This window comes from Tachysurus vachellii, chromosome 19 (assembly GCF_030014155.1).
Source record: "Tachysurus vachellii isolate PV-2020 chromosome 19, HZAU_Pvac_v1, whole genome shotgun sequence".
NCBI lineage: Eukaryota > Metazoa > Chordata > Actinopteri > Siluriformes > Bagridae > Tachysurus > Tachysurus vachellii.
Window position 1 is genome coordinate 18,472,967 of NC_083478.1, and position 20,000 is coordinate 18,492,966.

The 20,000-nt window shown below is 41.5% G+C and overlaps 1 protein-coding gene across 1 annotated transcript in view; it reads right to left on the bottom strand.

Moving 5' to 3' along the window:
* Positions 1-20,000, bottom strand: part of spryd3 (SPRY domain containing 3) — a 45,661-nt gene that overhangs the window by 11,802 nt on the left and 13,859 nt on the right. Inside the window, exon 7 of the mRNA XM_060894057.1 lies at positions 5,831-5,980. Coding sequence (XP_060750040.1) covers positions 5,831-5,980 — 150 coding nt within the window. The remainder of the gene's footprint in view (positions 1-5,830; positions 5,981-20,000) is intronic.

Below are 20,000 nucleotides of genomic sequence, written 5' to 3' on the forward strand. Positions count from 1 at the left end.
CAAAAAAAAAACTGAAGGTCAAAATATTCCTTATTAAATAAATATATGAATCTTCGGGAAGGAAAGACGAAGCTCTTTGGTGATGTTTCAGCTGGTCATGTTTGGAGAAAGAATGGTTTTAGTGAAGATGAGACTGAGCCTGTTGTGTGTGTTTGTCTGGTTAACGGTGTTATTATTTGTTCTCCCCGTGATTGCTTTCAAATAACAGAACGGGATGCGTCTCTAGTAGAAGGAAATACTCACAGCAGCCAAATGATTTTTTTTTTGGTTTGTTGATAAGATCAGTAAACGAGTCAGAGTTAACGATCAGAGATGTGTTTTTACATTTTTGTGTCTCTACAAAGCAAAGCACCTGCACGACGACTCCACAACTGTTATTCATTCCTGAAATGTTTTGCCTCTTCCTAATGGCTCGGTGCACAAATGAGGCGTTCACTGCCTAATGTTGATGCTCTTATCAGGCTCGAGAGATAAAAATAACACATCACCTCTTTTGCCCCCGAGTGTAGAAGATCGTTTGGAAGATCTCCCTGACGTCCGTTTCTCAACCATTTCGACAGAATGTTAGACTAAAACTCTCACTCACTCATTTTCTACCGCTTATCCGAACTACCTCGGGTCACGGGGAGCCTGTGCCTATCTCAGGCGTCATCGGGCATCAAGGCAGGATACACCCCGGACGGAGTGCCAACCCATTGCAGCGCACACACACACACACTCTCATTCACTCATACACTACGGACAATTTTCCAGAGATGCAAATCAACCTACCATGCATGTCTTTGGACCGGGGGAGGAAACCGGAGTACCCGGAGGAAACCCCCGAGGCACGGGGAGAACATGCAAACTCCACACACACAAGGTGGAGGCGGGAATCGAACCCCCAACCCTGGAGGTGTGAGGCGAACGTGCCCCCTCGACTAAAACCATGCCTTTAAATTTCAAAATATTCGGAGAACTGATTTGGTTTGTTGGTTCCTAAAATCAAAAGACCAAGAGTTTCTTTTCTGTTCTAATCGCTATTTGCTAGCAAAGTTCAACATCATTTTAATGACAAATCCAGTGTAGAATAAGTTCCAGAATGCAATGCAGCAAAGATGAAGGTGATGGGTGAAAAGATGTGGAGGTGAGAGAGCTGGACCGAATAAAGGACTAAAGCGCCACTCTCTTTAAGTAGAGATGAAGCAGGGGTTAAATCCCATTGCACTGCTGTTATCGGATGGGGAAAATGGGATTGTGGGTAGAATAGAGACTAAAAATGCACACAAAAAAAGAAGAATGACCAAAATCTTGAATGCAATTGACTACTTTATGTTAATTATAAAGGGTTTATACGCAATTCATACGTTTCCTTTAGGTGAAGGAAATGTCGGCACTTCTCAGGAACACGTGAAAGGGAAGTAGAGAAGGAGAAAAGGAAGGAGGATAGACGGTGAAACGTGTCTTACACGTTCCTATTCAGCCAAAGCCTCATTTTCTGCTCTGTAACCACAAAACCTGCTTTTTTGTAAACACGTCTCCAAGATTACGTGGAAACTGTTTTGGTTCAGGCTCAGTAAAGTATGTGGCCGACGGCAGTGTTGCGCTGAGAGCTGGATGTCGTTTGATCTGTTTATCTAATTAGGAAAATAGAGGGGATGAGAAAGCAACGGAGCAAAAGCTGATGGATTTACTGTCTTGGTTTTAAAAAAAAAAAAAAAAAGCCACAGAACCAGTCTTAGCATGATGGATGATATGCTTAAGCATCCATCCCCTTTATTTTTCATCCTACGGTTCCAGTTAAAAAACGATCTCAATGTAAGCCTCCCGTGGGGCGTTAGGATTAGTGCATGACACTGAACAAAGGCACATAAGACACGTCAGATGAACGTATTACAAACGAAGGCCGTCTTGGAAGATTGTACATGTCAAAATAAATCGTTATAATATGTAACTTCATTTTGTAGAAGCTTTTCCTCCATGGTGAACATCCACAAATTGCATACATTGGAATGATTTGTATCAGTGTTTCACATCCACACAGTCAGGTAGCAATGATCGAAAAACACCGGACTAGATCAACCCTTTCCAATGAACTACTGTACAGAGGGCTGTGTTGTCCAAACTGGTGGTTAAAAGCCAGAACACAACTTCCAAAGAACACAAACAGTCATGCTTTTGTCACCGACTCAATCCTATCTGATCCGTGGCAGGAGGGTTACTCTGCGTTATTTGAGCCGCCTGCATTTCCACACTGTGGCAAAATCAACAAGTCGCTGAGAGGCTGTTGATGGAGGTTGATGCCCATCTCCTAACAGCGCGGAGATAAGTCAAGCAGGGAGGCAGGTACAGTACGGGCTCCACAGCAAGGGTACGATGTGAGCGTTGAGAGATTCCTTTGTGCCGACCTCTCGTCACCGTGGAATTAGAAATATAAAATGGTTTGCTGGGAGAAAAAGTTCCTGGTCTGTGCTGGCCTTGTAAATGAATTAAGTCCTGTGTTTCTGAAAAGGCTTGGAGTTCGAATCACAGGAAGGAAAGGAAATGGATGTCTCAGGTCAGGAAGGCCAAAAGGGTAATAAGAGATGGAGACAGGTTCACTACATGCTACACACCTCCATCTCTTATTACCTCCTATCGGACCTTTGTCCTGTATCCTAGTGACCGGAAACAAATAGAAGTACTCAGGAGATTCAAACGAGAAGCTGGTGAAATCCCTAACCCTAACCCTAACCCTGGGAGTAAGGTTTCCACAGAAATGAACCACACTGCAGTCTAAAAGCATTAAAATGATGTTCCTTTGATTAACTGATTCTGAATGAGCTGTTAATTTCTAGTGCTTTATTCCGAGAGGGTGGTTCAAAGGTGCGACATGCCGGGCGATTCGTTGTTATCATTATGTGTAGTTGCCTGTCGGACAAGTAGGTTCAACAATTAGAGACGTCTCACGTAGCCTGAGGAGTGATCGGCCTGATGGTAGAATGATTTTTACTAAGCAGATTAATTAGCGTGCACGGATGACAGACGATCTTTTCAGAATCAGAAGCATGCAGGGACATGGAAACATTGACGAAAGCACAACAAAGTTTTCACTTTGGTTTCCATGCAACCAAAACATGGAGCTGGGCAGGCATGTAGTGGGATGGCTAATTAACTTATTTGTCCATGCCTGCAAGTGCTGTTGAATTGACAAGGAGTAGAAGACTGAGATCAGCCTGATCTCAAATCAAGTGCGATCCGTTTCCCTTTGCTTTCTCAATAGCTTTTACTAGATATTCAAGAGACTGGCTATAAAACTCTAAAGAATGTTTTTGTTTTTCAGGTAATTAGGAGCTACAGAATGTTTATTCAAAAGCGAGATTAGATGTCGCCAACTGGTGTACCATGTTCAGGAATGCCAGCTTAGCTAAGCAGTTTGACTGCTTGAACAGTACTGGGAAAAGAATAGCGCGTACAGTTTAGTGACCATTCAAAATAAGTGCCATCTTTAAGGGTAGAAGCAGTTGCTTGTGGAAGCAGGTGATGTTGAAGAAGGTTGTTCTCATGTTCTTACACAGAAACCAAACTGGGAATTAGATTTTATCAGACTAGGAATAATATGTAATAGTCCTGAGAAGGGTTCCAGTGAGGAAAACGCAGTAGATTTTTGATACAGTACTTTTGATAAATAACTTGTCTAAGATTTGTCTAAAAAGCTTTTTTAAATTAACCAACGTTAAACTCTAAACTTGTCTAATGTCAGCCAAGTCAAACATACTCTGAATTATTTCATTGTAGATCAGTGAACCATCGTCAGTTGATTTTGACAGGATGCGATGGAGCGTCGGTCATGTGGGAGACGAGCGTATCAGCCGGTGGGGAAGTGGGTTTGGCTTCTACAGGATGTCAGCTAGGTTGCGACTAAAGCTTGTAACTCAAAATTTCTAAACTCGGCTTTTTTCCCACCCTACTTCATTGCCAAGCTCAAGCAAATTTAGAATTTGTACTAGTGAGTTAAGCTGAACGCAGCGTTAAGATTATAGAGTCACCTTCAAAGCACTTTGAACAAACGTCAGTACTATTGAGTGACAACTCGTTAAATGAAAGGCTCCTATACACAAAAACACAAAAAATTTGGCAGGTCTGTCTTATTAGCAGCTCGTAAGCATGCGTGTGATGATCTCTCAGACACAGGATGCTGTGCGAAGTTTAACGTCCAATGCACGTAAACAGTATTTAAGGAGCCCTGCAATTACCTGCTTTATCACCTTTGTTGCCCTTTGCGACATAATACAATACAGATGCTTAAAGGCTGCTATGTACCATGGGAAGTTACAGCACCTTTGATAAACCTTGCCACCCCTACCGTAGACTGACTTCGCCGTTCCCTCCCAAATTCCCCAAAATTACCCCCCCCTTCCCCAGGGAGGACATCGCAGTCATAGGTCTTGCTCAAGCCTTCAGTTGACAAGCATGTTTACTGTCTGCGGTTGCAGACCTGAGAGTAATTAGCCCAACAACGTCCACGGCCACCCTGAGACAAGAGGCAGGAAGACGAGTCAGCAGTTAAAATGATTGAGGATAACTAAGAGGAAAGCGTGAAGCAGAACTGTTTATGTGTAAAGACAACAGTAAGGGGAGTCAGTGATTTTTACTAGGAAAGTGATTTATTCGTTTGTTGCCGCGTCGTTTAGACGAGCCCTTTGATTACGTTTGGACTCCGACTTCATGGAAAAAATTCTCTGCTCCGAGCACAGACTTCGAGTGTTACACAGACAGTGCTGAGTGTTCTTTTCCTCTGCACGTCTCATGTGGTGGAAAGAGCAAGAGGTGATTTGTCACGAGGCTGCTCCACATTTAACGTGCTCCGCCTCGGGGCAGGTGAAAATGGATGATGCACCATGTGTGGTTCCACTGTACGGTACTCAATACAGGCAAGGAAGCAATGAGGATTTCAAAAGGCCTCACCAAAATTTCCACATTTTAGAGACAAATATGACTAAATGTATTAATTATAAAGATCTAAATAAGGACATTTTCCAAGATTAAGCCTTGAAGAAAAAAAAAAAAAAAAAGATTTATAGTTACACATATTGCTTTTGCATCCTCCAAACCAACAAGTTCTAGCATTTAAAAATCAGCTTCTATCAGTGGCGAAATAATAGCTGACTAATTCGTTGAGTTTTGTTTTGTTATTTGCAAAATAAATGAAGTAACTGTGTTAACTGGTAAGTGTTCAGACATCTTAATCAGGCACATGGAAATCAATCAAATACAGCACGTCAAACCATAAAATAAATAAATAAGACATTTATTAGTTAGTAAACTAAAGTTAGTTTAGTTGTTTAAGCATTTTTTTTTTTTTTTTTAACATTTTACCCTAAAAACCTTTGCACAACTTTTGCTAATGTTAATAATACACAAAAGCTTAGGATGGATGGATGGATGGAAGGAAGAGGTGGACAGATTTACAAAGGAGAGGAACTGAAGGGAAAAAGGGAACTGAAAAAGGAACCTGAAAAAGGAACAGTGAGGTGGCGGGAATGAGGGAGAGGGAGAAAGGAAAGAAGGACAGAAGGAAAGCAAAAGAAACAAAAAGACAGAAGGAAGGAATAAAGAAAGGAAACGAGAAAGGTAGGATAGAATGAGGGAAGAAAGAACGGGAAGGAAAAAAGAAGTAAAGAATGGGCAATGGATGGATGAAGAGTGAGAGGAAGAAAAGGAAGGAAGGAAAGAAAGAAAGATGGGGCAAAAGGAGACAAGGATAAATTAGGAAAGAAAGAACGTTCCAGTTTAGGCCACACCCACTTCTGTGTTAAACCCCTACAAGGTGTACTATAGACTATGATTCCATGCTGTGTAGGTTACTTACTCTTCGAGCGAGGCCCAGTGCAATGTAGCACTTCTCTCCAGGGTCCACGATCTCTACCTCGAAGTAGTGGCTCCGTGTACAGAGAGGCTGGCGAGCTTGAGCAAGTCCAACGTCCATGATGCTCTTTCCCTTTCCTACATACTCCAGCAGCTGTGAAGACAAACACCAGCACAGTTACTCACCACCACCAGCAATGTGCTGAATCATAGTTACTCAGATCGCCGCACAACTGAAAAAGCGCTACGGAGATTAATAAAAGCTAACAAAAGCTTTTCACTCAATAACAATCACAAACTCTTGATTTGCTGTTGTGCTAAATCAAAACAATTCAATGTTTTTCCTCCATTTTCCATCTGTACCACTTAAAAAATAATAATAACAATACAAATTAAATTAAATCTGTGAGAAATTGAAATCCTTTCTATTTTATTTTTTAATGAAAACATTTTTTCCACTTCGACTTTCTCACGGCAAACTGTTTAAACTTCGACAAGTCTCGAATAAGCCTTAAAGTACATAAAGCAATCATAAAGCGTTAACTGTTTTATTTGCATAAAAGGTGTCTCATGACCTAACAGAGCTACAGCATGTCAAAGCTTTGAGCTGAAAATAGCCTGCTGTAATATTTAGACTGGATGAGGTAAGAGGTTGTCAAAGGGAAAACAGCATTAATAAACACTCACTCACTCACTCATTTTCTACCGCTTATCCGAACTACCTCGGGTCACGGGGAGCCTGTGCCTATCTCAGGCGTCATCGGGCATCAAGGCAGGATACACCCTGGACGGAGTGCCAACCCATTGCAGGGCACACACACACACTCTCATTCACTCACGCAATCACACACTACGGACAATTTTCCAGAGATGCCAATCAACCTACCATGCATGTCTTTGGACCGGGGGAGGAAACCGGAGCACCCGGAGGAAACCCCCGAGGCACGGGGAGAGCATGCAAACTCCACACACACAAGGTGGAGGCGGGAATCGAACCCCAACCCTGGAGGTGTGAGGCTAACGTTCTAACCACTAAGCCACCGTGCCCCCCGCATTAATAAACATTTCGTAAAAACAAAACAAAACTCATTTTAATAACAACATGTAATGGTTTAGAAGTACATAGCGGCAATTAGGGCAGAGGTGAGGATCATAACATTTTCCCCTCATTAAATAAACAACAAATTAATAATCAATTTTGACTTAATATAGTGATACAATTTTTCTATGCCTTAATCCTGATCAATCATCCAAAAAACCTCCTGTTGTTACAGAACATCTTGCAAATGGCCACCAATCAATCAACAAACAAAGGGACTAAATAACACCAGGTGTAAAATCACTGCGTAAATTATTCGTTGGCCGCGTTCACTGGACACTAAGTGTTTTTGTAAGGCCGGTGTAATGGAGTGTAGAGACTTGAAGCCAGTCTCTGGATGGAGTTTTGAAGCCAGGTTCCTCAGAACAAATCTGCCAAGATTCAAAAGATATTCTGAAGCCGCAGATCAGACTCAAACTGCTTCGAATGTTCTTTTTCGAGCACCGAACAGTGCTGGTGTTTGTTTCCTGTTTGCAAAGGAACGCCAAAGTAACCGGCTGACTCACAGAGAAAACAGGTGTGGTAATCGAACCGTGAGACAGGAGGACGCGTTGTTTACGAACTCGGCTAGCTTTACTTCAGATATATACTACAGTAGTCTAAGCAGAATTTTCACAATCTGCCTTCTTTGTCAAAATTTTAAATTGGACTTGTTTCTATTCTCGCGTGTTCCTTTTAACTTTGTGTCAGTCTTTTTGAAATTCTTACTATATTAGACTACAAAGCTCCTCAAAAGATTACACAAAGTCTTGTATAAATAAATGGTGTCTCCTTTACCTCCCTACGATATAAACTCCAAGAAATTTGCCAAAAAAAAATTTTTTTACCACACAAAATGTAAGAACTGCTAAAATTTAACAACGCTAGCCTGATTTCTTTGCTAATACCAGCTTAGATTCGCATAAATTCCAGTAGCTAACATTACTAGCCAGGCACCAAGTCAAATTCTAACTAGTGGTAAATATTATTTTACTTCGGTTTGATTAAATAATGATTTATTTTTTATTTTTTTTTTTTTTGTAGATTAACTCATTTTCACCCAAATTCATAAAATAAATAAATTTAATAAATAAAATAAAAAAATAAATAAAATTAAAAATAAATAAAATAAATAATCATTTCACCAGGTTACTTTTTAATTCACTGTAAAAAAAAAAAAAAAAAAAAAAAAAAAAATCTGAGCAAAATTTCTGCCATTCACTTTTAACTGTGTAAGATTTTGACACATTATCAATTCCTCCATGTAGAAGTTTTGTTGTTTGTTTTTCCACCCGGAGTATTTCTGACTCATCAGCTAATTCCCCTCATAAACTCTGAAAGCAAGTAGTAACGCAAGAAAACATATAAAACGTGGCATGCAGAAGGACTACAGAACTGCCCAGGACACTCGAGCCATCTTTTGTTCTTTCCTCATAGAACAAAGGCGCTTAAACCGACCCACAACACAGCAGTGTAATGACTTTCAGATTTTAAACACTCTTCATTAATCGCCCCAAAGTTTCCATTCACAATGTCAAAATCACCATATGCCCAAGCAATGGAAACAAACCTCCAACACCATTTACAACTCTTTGGATCCTTGTTTACCCGAGAGTGACTGCTGCTCAGACGATCTGACAGACGTACGAGGCTAGAAGAAAGATGAAAAAAAAAGGGGGGGTAAAAAAAAACAAAACAAAACAAAAAAAACATGCGAGTACACAATCCTGAACTAGCCTTGAAGTCATTTTTTTGTGTATTTTTTAAATTAGCTTTATTTATGCTATTAAGTTTGACGCTGTGCTTTTCACAAGTGTCTTCTGTTGCATTCGACTAAACATTGGTGAAGGTCCAGGAACAAAAGATTTCTTGCTTATAATGAACTATATATATCTTGAATTTTTATTATATTAATTCTTTATACTTCTCCTTATGTTTACCTTCTGGCTCTGTGTTTATGTTCTGTAAAGCTGCTTTGAGACAATGTCCATTGTAAAAAGCGCTATATAAATAAACTTGATTGAATTGAATGATGAGAAGTTTTTAAACATTATTAATCACTTCACTGCTTTTAAGAAGGGGGGCACGGTGGCTTAGTGGTTAGCACGTTCGCCTCACACCTCCAGGGTTGGGGGTTCGATTCCCGCCTCCACCTTGTGTGTGTGGAGTTTGCATGTTCTCCCCGTGTCTCGGGGGTTTCCTCCATGTACCTCGGTTTCCTCCCCCGGTCCAAAGACATGCATGGTAGGTTGATTGGCATCTCTGGAAAATTGTCCGTAGTGTGTGATTGTGTGAGTGAATGAGAGTGTGTGTGTGTGCCCTGCGATGGGTTGGTACTCTGTCCAGGGTGTATCCTGCCTTGATGCCCGATGACACCCAAGATAGGCACAGGCTCCCCGTGACCCGAGGTAGTTCGGATAAGCGGTAGAAGACGAGTGAGTGAGTGCTTTTAAGAAGAATCCGCCGTAATTATGTTTTGTGTCGTAATATCGCTTTTAATTTCAACCACGTCGGATAAGCATCGTTGACTCTGAATACGTGAGAATCGCTGTATATGTCTTAGTCTGTTTTTTTACATAAACGTTTGTGTTTTCAGCTTTTTTTTAAACCAGCTGTCTCGCTGGTTAGCTAATCAAACCAGAAAGGGAAATAAAACGCTTTGGCGAAAACTTACTCCTTACTGAGCTGATGGTGCCGATGTCTCTGGCCTGATGAGTCGACTTTAGCTGAATCGTTTGCACAATATCAGAATAAGCAACAAATGAGTTTCTGTTACAAAAGCTATGCAGGGTTTAGCTTTAGAAAACTAAAGTCGAGGAATTTTTCTTGTTTATTGATTCTGCCTCGAGCACTCAGCCGAAAATGTCTCTGAGTCAACTTATCGCTCATGCCATGAATCCTTGAACATTGCTAATGGATCCCACAGACTGCAGTGGAACCTGAGGATGAGTGTTCTGGCCTTCCTCGGGTTAAATGTTTCAACAAACTGAAGTAAGCAAAAACTAGAAGGTATGAATCTGATTTGAAAAAGCACACTGAGGTTAGTGTTTGCTAACGTGAACCAGCTGTGTTCTATTTAGGTCCTGTTAGAAATTAGTATCAGTCACTTGTCTTGCAGGTTGCTTTGGATTTCTACTGTTTGGATAAGAGCGTCTGCAAAACGTACACGGAGATAAAAACCCATTCCCCCCTCACACGAGTCTGGCGTGCCTGTTATTGATCTAAATTTTACAATTTCTTCATCCGCATAACTTCCGCTAAAGCACGCCGAAGTGGTTGTTCATGCAAAACATTTCTATGTTTTCGTTGTTCAAATCCGTCTCCGCCGTCTGCTTCTATTCTCGTCTGTCAGGATCGTTTTTTTTCTTGTTCTCTGCTCCTGCTGATGTTTCTACTTTCTAGAGCACCGTTCGTACCAAGACCAGTCATGTGCTTTTTTATCCCAATGTGAAAATTCCTTGAGTCACACCTTCCTGCCCACTCGGTGCTGAGTAACGGGGAGGCTGGCTACTCCCAGCGGCACCCGACAGCTCCTGGCACGCTCTGGTGACAGCATTGACAGATCCGAACTGCTTACAGCCGCTCTCATCTGCAACCCTTCTGCTTGTTTTGTTGAGCTGCTGCCTGGGCAACAGGTGCACTGCTGAGAACCTGCTTTCTGGAGCATCTTGTAGGAGGAGCAGAATATTAGCTGGCTTCATCCAGAGCGCTCCTGACATTTGTACAATTGGTCTGCTGGACTCGTTTTGACTTGCTCGTCACCCGGTGATTTATTATGACGAAACTGATGAAGACATCTCGTGCCATTAAAACAAGAGTCGAGTGGAGCCTTTTCAAGTGTCTTTACAGTAACCTTGCATGCACTCTAAAAGGAGAGGCACTTCAATCTAAAAGGCTTGATGGTGCACTTGCACGCTCTCTCTTATGTGCCACTCAAGGTTTCCAAGGAGTTCCAAAATATTTCTGAAACTCTTAAGCAAATGCATCTCAACACCCTCTGAAGGAAACCTGAACAAGTGATCATTCTTAAAAACCCAGGCATTAGCATGACTGCGAGGCTTAAAGATCCTCGTAAAACACACCTGTGTTTAAAACTTCATTGCGAAGATCAGTGTAAAATTTAATAGTACAGGAGATCAGAGCCAAATCGAAACAAATCATATCTTTTTATTATACTACGGCTCTGTTGAATACTCTGATAGGTTGAAAGGTGGTGATTCATTTTCTAGAACAGCAGCTGTGACAGGAGAGCCCAGATGCTGCAAGGTTTTAATAAATATTGTACAGAAAAAAAAATATGTAATCATTGTTTGCCAATGGAAGATAATCAACTTGATATTTTTTTGCTTTTGCATATGCACCGATCAGCCGTAATGCAAAAAACACCTGCTTAATATTGTGCAGGGAACCTGGTGGTCATGACTTGGTCTGCATCAATCTTTAGGTAGGTGGTACGTGCTATATTCATGTAGATAAGTACATCCACGTGAATGGCAGGGCACGAGGAACATTTCCCAGAGCGCCGCACTGCCTCGGCTGGCTTTCCAGACCAGGCTTCTTACTTCCGTTGCTCCATGTTTGAGTTCTGATTCTTAAATGCACTTTGTAAGTGTTTCAGTGGTGGACAGGAGTCAGTATGGGCACTTTGACCCACTCTGCAGCTACATACAGCTGGTTCACCAGTTGGTCGTCCTTCTTTGGACTACATTTGGTAGGTACTAACTGGGAACACCGCACAAGACTTGCCATGTGGGGAATGTGGTAGCCTAGTGGATAAAGTGTTGGACTACCAATTGGAAAGTTAAAAAAGTTTGAATCTAGGTCCACTGAGCTGCCACCACTGGGCCCCTGAGCAAGGCCCTTAACCCTCAATTGCTGTTGTATAAAATGGGATAAAATATAAAATCGCTCTGGATAAGGACGAATGCCAAATACCATAAACGTAAATGCCAGTTTGGAGTTGCTCTGTCCCAGTCGTCTAGCCATCACAATTTGGCCTAGGTCAAAGCTCAGATCGTTACACCTGCCCATTTTTCAAGCTTTCAACAAAAGCAACTATGTGAACTGACTCAGTATTATTCACATTTGTGACGTGACGTGACGTGACGTGACATACATAAGGCTAAGTACGGTGACGCATACTCAGAATTTGTTCTCTGCGTTTAACCCATCCAAAGTGCACACACACACACACACACACACACACACACACACACACCGTGAACACACACCCGGAGCAGTGGGCAGCCATTTATGCTGCGGCGCCCGGGGAGCAGTTGGGGGAGTTCGGTGCCTTGCTCAAGGGTCCCTCAATCGTGGCCGGCCCGAAACTCGAACTCACAACCTTAGGGTTAGGAGTCAAACTCTCTAACCATTAGGCCACGACTTACCCCAGGAACTTTTGGGGGAACACGGTCCTATCCGACCTCTTCCATGTCTATGACTGGCTAGAAAAACAGGTGAGAGAGAGAGAGAGAGAGAGAGAGAGAGAGAGAGACAGTATGCCATCACTCCCATTCAGATAGCATGACAAATTTTGCTCCTTTTGTCACTCGAGAGCCATTTCTATATTTCTGAAGGTGAACATTACCTCACGTTATCATTTGAAAAAAACGAAACAAACACCATACATAAACAAAGGGTGTGGATTAACAAGTCTCTATTGTTACGTTCTCAATGGGATTAAAGATCTGGGCTCTAAAATAGTTTTTATTTCCTTTAAACAAAGCAGCAAAGAGGAGAATAAAATCTGGAAGTGAACTCCTCAGCCATCTCTCTGCGCTTCCTCTCCAGCCTTGCAGTGCCCTATATAAATTCATTCAGCACATGATTTAAGACCCATAATTGCTGGCGGCAGAAGCCTTGTCCGACCTCCGACTGCTAATCGCTAGGCGCTTCTACGTAAGGGCTGCGGCTAATCGTTTTACGATATTGAGCAACAAATGAACTCGAGCATGTCTCAGAGCTCTGCAAATCCTTTTGATGCTTTCGGCAGAAACACGGCATACGTAGTAAAGTCTTAACTCCGCTCCTGAGACTCTCAGAGTTGCTTGCTGTTGATAAAACCTCCAGATCAATAATCGTTTAGAAGAGGAGAAAAACTTCTGGCCTTGGACTATGTAGGAAACTTTAAGGGGTTTCGAGTTGTTAAGTTGAGCTCCCAGAGGCTGAACATGGCTGGAAGGCATACAGGGAGCAATCTGCTTTCAATTTGAATTAAAAAAAAAAAAAAAGAGAATTCAAACCCATAAAAGCCAGATATAGACAATTTTCCTGAACGAGACCCAAAGATTATACCTTCTCTATTAAAAAAAAAAAATACATACAGATGACAGCAAAATTTCTTTATATTCTCTCCAAACTTTATGTACTAATACTGACACAATCATGCATCTGATTTTCTTCAAGAACAAATGGCCCAAATCACAGAAATGACTCATTTCTCTCCAGAGTCTCTCTTGAACAAGACTGTCACACCCACAGTGGAAATTGCTCTTGCTAAAAGCACGTTAGCAGACCTCACACCGTCGGCAACGCAAGTCTGAGTTTCCTTTTCACTCCCGCGCTCTCGTTCTGAGAGATGAGCGAAACTAAAAGTCGCATGCTGCTAAAGTTTACTGGAAGAAGACAAACGGTTTTGTTCTCTGGAAGCTGGATCATTATCTGTACTTAGAATCCAGTGGACTGAACGACAATAAAAGTCTTTGAGACGTCGCCGGATGGAAAAGAGTCGAAACGATCCAGACGTAAAACAATGTGAGCAGAATAAAAAAAAAACAAACAAACTAATTTCACCACAAAAACCGCAGTATACTTCAGTGGCTCTTAATATTCTTGTTTGTTTGTTTTTTTCCCCCTCACAAAACTGCGATTTGCAAATCAACTTCAGTGAATTCTGCCAACTTTTACTCGCGTTTGGTTTTGAATAAAATCGTAAACATTGCTAGATTGTTGCTCTTTAAGCTCATTTCCTGAAGCGTAATACAGCGACAGGACACAAATTCTCCGTGGAAGGAGTCTCCGGTGTCAGAGCTTAAACAATCAGAGAGGTAAATATGTTCCTAAGTCTTCAGGATGGACAATACTTTTGCAGCTTCTCAGAAAAGGTGGAAAAAAAAAAAAAAAGGGAAAAAATATGTGATGCTGGTAATTGAACGTGTATCGATAGCTGCTATAGCGCAAGAGAGAACGGTAACTGAATGTTTCACAGACGTCCCACAGCAAGAGAAGATAAGATTCCAAATCCGTGTGGTCTCTGAGGACAACAATCTTCTAATCAATACCCAGTTCTCAGACTGTATCTGACTCTCTGTTAAACACTCTGGTGTTTATAACAGATTATAATCACACCCTCCAGTGTCACCAAATGAGGATGAGGTTCACTTTTGAGTCTGGTTCCTCTCAAGGTTTCTTCCTCTTCCATCTCTGGGAGTTTAGGGAATAATATTTCTTGTTTGCTGCGATAACATAGTGAGCGTTTGCATGCCTAATACAAGAGTGTGTGTGTGTGTGTGTGTTAGCTGGCAGGAAACAGAAGGACAAACGTGAGAGAGAGAGAGAGGGAGAGACAGATAGATAGATAGATAGATAGATAGATAGATAGATAGATAGATAGATAGATAGATAGATAGATAGACAGACAGACAGACAGACAGATAGACACAGACAGATAGCAGATAGACAGATAGCAGATAGACAGATAGCAGATAGACAGATAGACAGACACAGACAGACACAGACAGATAGCAGATAGACAGACAGACAGATAGATAGATAGACACAGACAGATAGATAGATAGACACAGACAGATAGCAGATAGACAGATAGACAGACACAGACAGACAGACAGACAGACAGACAGACAGACAGACAGACAGACAGATAGATACAGATAGCAGATAGACAAAGACAGATAGCAGATAGACAGATAGATAGATAGACAGACACAGACAGATAGCAGACAGACAGATAGATAGATACAGACAGATAGATAGATAGATAGATAGATAGATAGATAGATAGATAGATACAGACAGATAGCAGATAGACACAGACAGATAGATAGATAGATAGACAGTCAGACAGAGTTAGTCTAGACCTCACCACAGTCGCCTCAGTCGCCTCAGACTTGAGGGATAAATCGAAACACATTTAACTCTAAGTCTAATATTAATCTTGACCTTTTTGTACTATAATTTCTTATGTTCTGTAAAGCTGCTTTGAGACAATGTCCACTGTTAAACGTGCTATACAGATGAAATTGAATAGAATACACATGGATAATTTATATAAAAAAAAACAAAGCAAAACACAAAACCGGTGGATTCGTGTCAGGGTTCGTCACAGCAAACCCATCGCCGATTCTTTTCCTAAACAGAGCGTCTCAGAGAGTTTTGTATGATATGACAGTTTTCATATGACAGGACAACAGATTTTTGAAGTTTAATTGCGAGACTTTAATAGTCAATGGAATCATTTTTTACACATTATAAGATGTTTCAGACTGCCAGGGTGGTGTAGCTTATTTAAACTCGACTGTCTGAATAAAATACCGTGAATAAATGTATACAGATTTCTCCGTTTCGGTTCAAATGTATCCTTTGGAGGAAAAAATAATATTTCTTGTTTGCTGTGATGACAGTGAACGTTTGCATGCCTAATACAAGAGTGTGTGTGTGTGTGTGTGTGTGTGTTACAGATGGATAGATGGATAGACAGATAGACAGAGTTAGTCTAGGCCTCCAGCAGGGATTTAAAGGTCAGGCAGAGACGCTGCTGTGGCACTGTGAGCTGTGATCTCTGCCATGTGCTCGCGTGGAGTAGCACGTACGCACCGGCACCACCCAATCACTTCCTCATACAAACAGTGCGCAGAGGAAGAGAGAGAGAGAGAGAGAGAGAGAGAGAGAGAGAGAGAGAGAGAGAGAGAGAGAGAGAGAAACGACCAGAGTTTGCTGTTTCGGCTTTGCCCCGCTCAGTAGCTGCAGGTATAGCAGTCATTTTTCATCAGTAATGACATCATTACACACAGCAGCACCACTTATTACATTTTGGCAGAAGGCAGAAAGTGCAGTCAGAAGACTTTCCAGCTCTCTGACCGTTCTGCATGACTAACTGCGGCCTTTGTGTACAGTTTGCAAGAAAAAATAAATAAATAAAAACAAAGTCACAGAAACCCCAGCGCCACAACAACGTGATCTTTCATTAACGCTATACATCTAAAATAAATACAAAACACTGAAAAGAAAATTTCTTTTCACAAATTCAGCAACATTTTTTCCCTTGCTCAGCTTTTCTAAGAGACGTCGGTCACTCGAGTTAGACGTAGATCACTTACTTACTTCTTACAGCTACAAACAGCTGTTCGCTCTAATAATAAAAGCACAAGGCACAAAGTCAACGATCCTGAAGACTTTCACATGGCGGAAAAACTAAAGGCTGATCTTTATCATCAAGAGATGACACCAAGAATGTCTTTACAAAAGTTGAACTGTTTATTAAAAGCCTTAATACAAGTAATTCTGTCTACTTTTATTTGAATTATTTTATCCTATTTCTTATTTTACTTTTTTTTGAGTCGGCTGAAAAGCATTTCCTTTTTTTTTTTGGTTGTCTCTGTTGAATCGTGCCCCAGTGAATTAGCTGTTAATTAGAAGATGATGATATAATAATATAAACCTGTGATTTGTACAGACAGCTGTACATCAAGATGTAATATTTTATTGTACAGATTTCATGCTAGAGAAATGCAACATGTAAATATTCCCCATGGTTATCTAGTTAACACCAAACTACATGCAATACCTGCTCATCTAACCAGGAGCTGATGTTCCACTGGTAATTAATGTAAACAGAGCGAATAATAAAGGCCTCGGCTGCACGGAAGACAACAAGTCGAGGCTCTGTGCATTCGGCTGCTCGACCCTCCTCCTATCCACCTCGTAAAATACAAACCAGTCAGAGGAGCTGAACACAGATATGCCCCTTTTCCACCAAAAAGAACCGGGTGCAGGTTCCACTGGCGAACCTTCTGAGAACCAGTTTGCCTTTCCATCAGTTAGAGAGCATCACAGAGCCGAGTCTGATGTCACTGTATACGTGTCACGTTACACAGCAACGTTAGCGCAGCAGCGTCAAACACAAACACAACATCAACAATAGCGGATGTTTCTTTACTTTAATGCTCATGGCTTTGTGAACCTACATTAGCATCCAAACGCGGCGAATCCAACCTTTACGTGCAGCTCCATGTAATCTGTATAAACGGAGGTTGTAATAGAGAATAACGGAAAGTACATGACGTTATTTTATCATTAACACAGAAAAACGTTAGCCTTAGCATGTAGCTAACTACTATCATGTCTGCTGATAATGTATCATATTGCAGTAAAGTAAAAGTGTATTAAACATTAGTACACTTAAGGTACATTTACAAATGCGCTAACAGTAGCCCCGCCCACAGCCCCGCCCACAGCTCCTGACACAAGCGGTTCTTAAGTCTAGACCAGCAACGTTTTGGTGCTACTTAAGGACCAGTTTTCCTGGTTCAGAGCCGGTGCTTTGGGTGTAGAAAAAGAAAAGAACTGGTTCTAAATTAGGCTTCGAACCAGCACTCGAGCTGCCTCGGTGGAAAAGGGGCAAAAGCGAGGTGTAGATACACACTAGTGTATAGAGCTGGTCCGGTGTATTTGCCCAGTGGAATACAGGCTACATCTTAAAAAAAAAAAAAAAATGCTGCATTTATAAACACAAAAAAAAGACTTTCTGAGGTAACGGCCCTTGAATTTAAGCACGGAACTCCTGCTTCTATTAAAACCAGGACCAAATGTGGCTTCAGACAAATACGGCTCGGAACTCTGCTTGCTTTTGTTCTCCGTGTTTCCTCCAAAGCAATGAAGAAAAAAAAAAAAAAAAAAAAAAAAAAAAGAGATCGATAAAACGCTCGGTAATCAGTAAAGTCCCAGTGCTAAAGGACAAAATCTAAAGCACAAGCAGTATTCTAAACCACAGTCTGACTAAAACCACTAACAACTCCTTCCCCCCCCAACACACACACACACACACACACACACACTCAATAATACTCTTCCTGACCTGCTTTTCATCTGAATGTGAGGTCTCAGTATTAGTATTAGACCGCACCTAGCAGTCTGAGTAGTCTGTATTGGAGAAATGGAAATTTTTGGCTGAAATCGAAATTCTGAGCCAAAAGCAACAAAAAGTTCCCTTTTCTCCCTTAAATTTTGAACATTTGAGTCGTACAAACAGCGTACGCTTATCTGAAAGGTCTCTCGCACGTAGAGTTTGAGCTCAAAGACAAAAATCTTCTCCTAGTCATTTGAAGATCAGGAAGGCCAAAGCCCTCTTCATCTAGATAAAGTGAGTCTCGACCAGACGTCCTGCTGTCCTCCAACAGGTTTGCTCTGATCGCTGATTAAGCTGTAGTGGATTTTTTATTGGAGGTCTCAGATTGTGTTGTAGCAAGAAATCAAATCTCGTTAAAATCTGCACCTCTGGAACGTCTCGTAATTACTGTTACAGAGTCACGCTTAAAAAGTGACCGAGTGTTTACGGCTCGCTCTGTTGCACCCGTCAGTCATCACACCCACACACAACGTACCTGGAGATTATTGCCAAATTGTTCATCGTGCTGATGAGTGCTGGTGGGGAAATCGCAAGCATCCGTGACATCAGTATGCGCCTTAGCGGACTTGACAGGTTAACGGCGAGAGCAATAACAACATCGCCGCCTGACGACAATTCAAGCAAATCACTCGTGTCTCAAGCACCTGAACAACCAAACTGTGTTCCTTAGTGGTGTCTAATGTGGAGCAAAAAAAGTGCTGAGCCGTCAGACGTTAAATTCCACTCTGTCAAAACATGCCATTATCAGTTCTGTGTGAAGGAACAGGCGAGCATGTGTAGACCTTCACCTTTACCTTCACTTTCTCTTACACCTTCTCCTTAAGCTTCACCTTCTCCTTCTCTTTCTCCTTCACCTTCGTGTTCTCTTACACCTTCTCCTCTTTCTCCTTCACCCTCATGTTCTCTTACACCTTCTCCTTCTCTTTCACCTTCTCCTAATTTCACCTTCACCCTCATGTTCTCTTACACCTTCTCCTTCTCTTTCACCTTCTCCTAATTTCACCTTCACCCTCATGTTCTCTTACACCTTCTCCTTCTCTTTCACCTTCTCCTAATTTCACCTTCACCTTCATGTTCTCTTACACCTTCTCCTTCGCTTTCACCTTCTCCTAATTTCACCTTCACCTTCTCTTACACCTTCTCCTTCACCTTCATGTTCCCTTACACCATCTCCTTCACCTTCACCTTCTCTTACTCCTTCTCCTTCATGTTCTCTTAAACCTTCTCCTTCTCTTTCATCTTCACATTCATGTTCTCTTACACCTTCTCCTTCACCTTCTCCTTCTTCTTTACCTTCTCCTTCACCTTCTCTTACACCTTCTCCTTCATGTTCCCTTACACCATCTCCTTCACCTTCACCTTCTCTTACACCTTCTCCTTCATGTTCCCTTACACCATCTCCTTCACCTTCACCTTCTCTTACACCTTCTCCTTCATATTCTCTTACACCATCTCCTTCATATTCTCTTACACCATCTCCTTCATGTTCTCTTACACCATCTCCTTCAACTTTACCTTCACCTTCTCCTTCTCTTACACCTTCTCCTTCATGTTCCCTTACACCATCTCCTTCACCTTCACCTTCTCCTTCTCTTACACCTTCTAGTTCATGTTCTCTTACACCATCTCCTTCACCTTTACCTTCACCTTCTCCTTCACCTTCTCCTTCTCTTACTCCTTCTCCTTCATGTTCTCTTACACCTTCTCCTTCACCTTCTCCTTCTCTTACTCCTTCTCCTTCATGTTCTCTTACACCTTCTCCTTCACCGAGGTAGGTTTACACAGATGCTGGAAAGTCACTAAGCACCACAGCTGTGCACATCTCCAGCATCTCCAACATTCGAAATGATTACTTACTAAAATAAAACCAAAACGATTAAAATTTAATGTCTACAGCAAAAACAATGCTGATGTTTTTCCTCTTGGTTTTATCCCCCATTCTTGTTCATG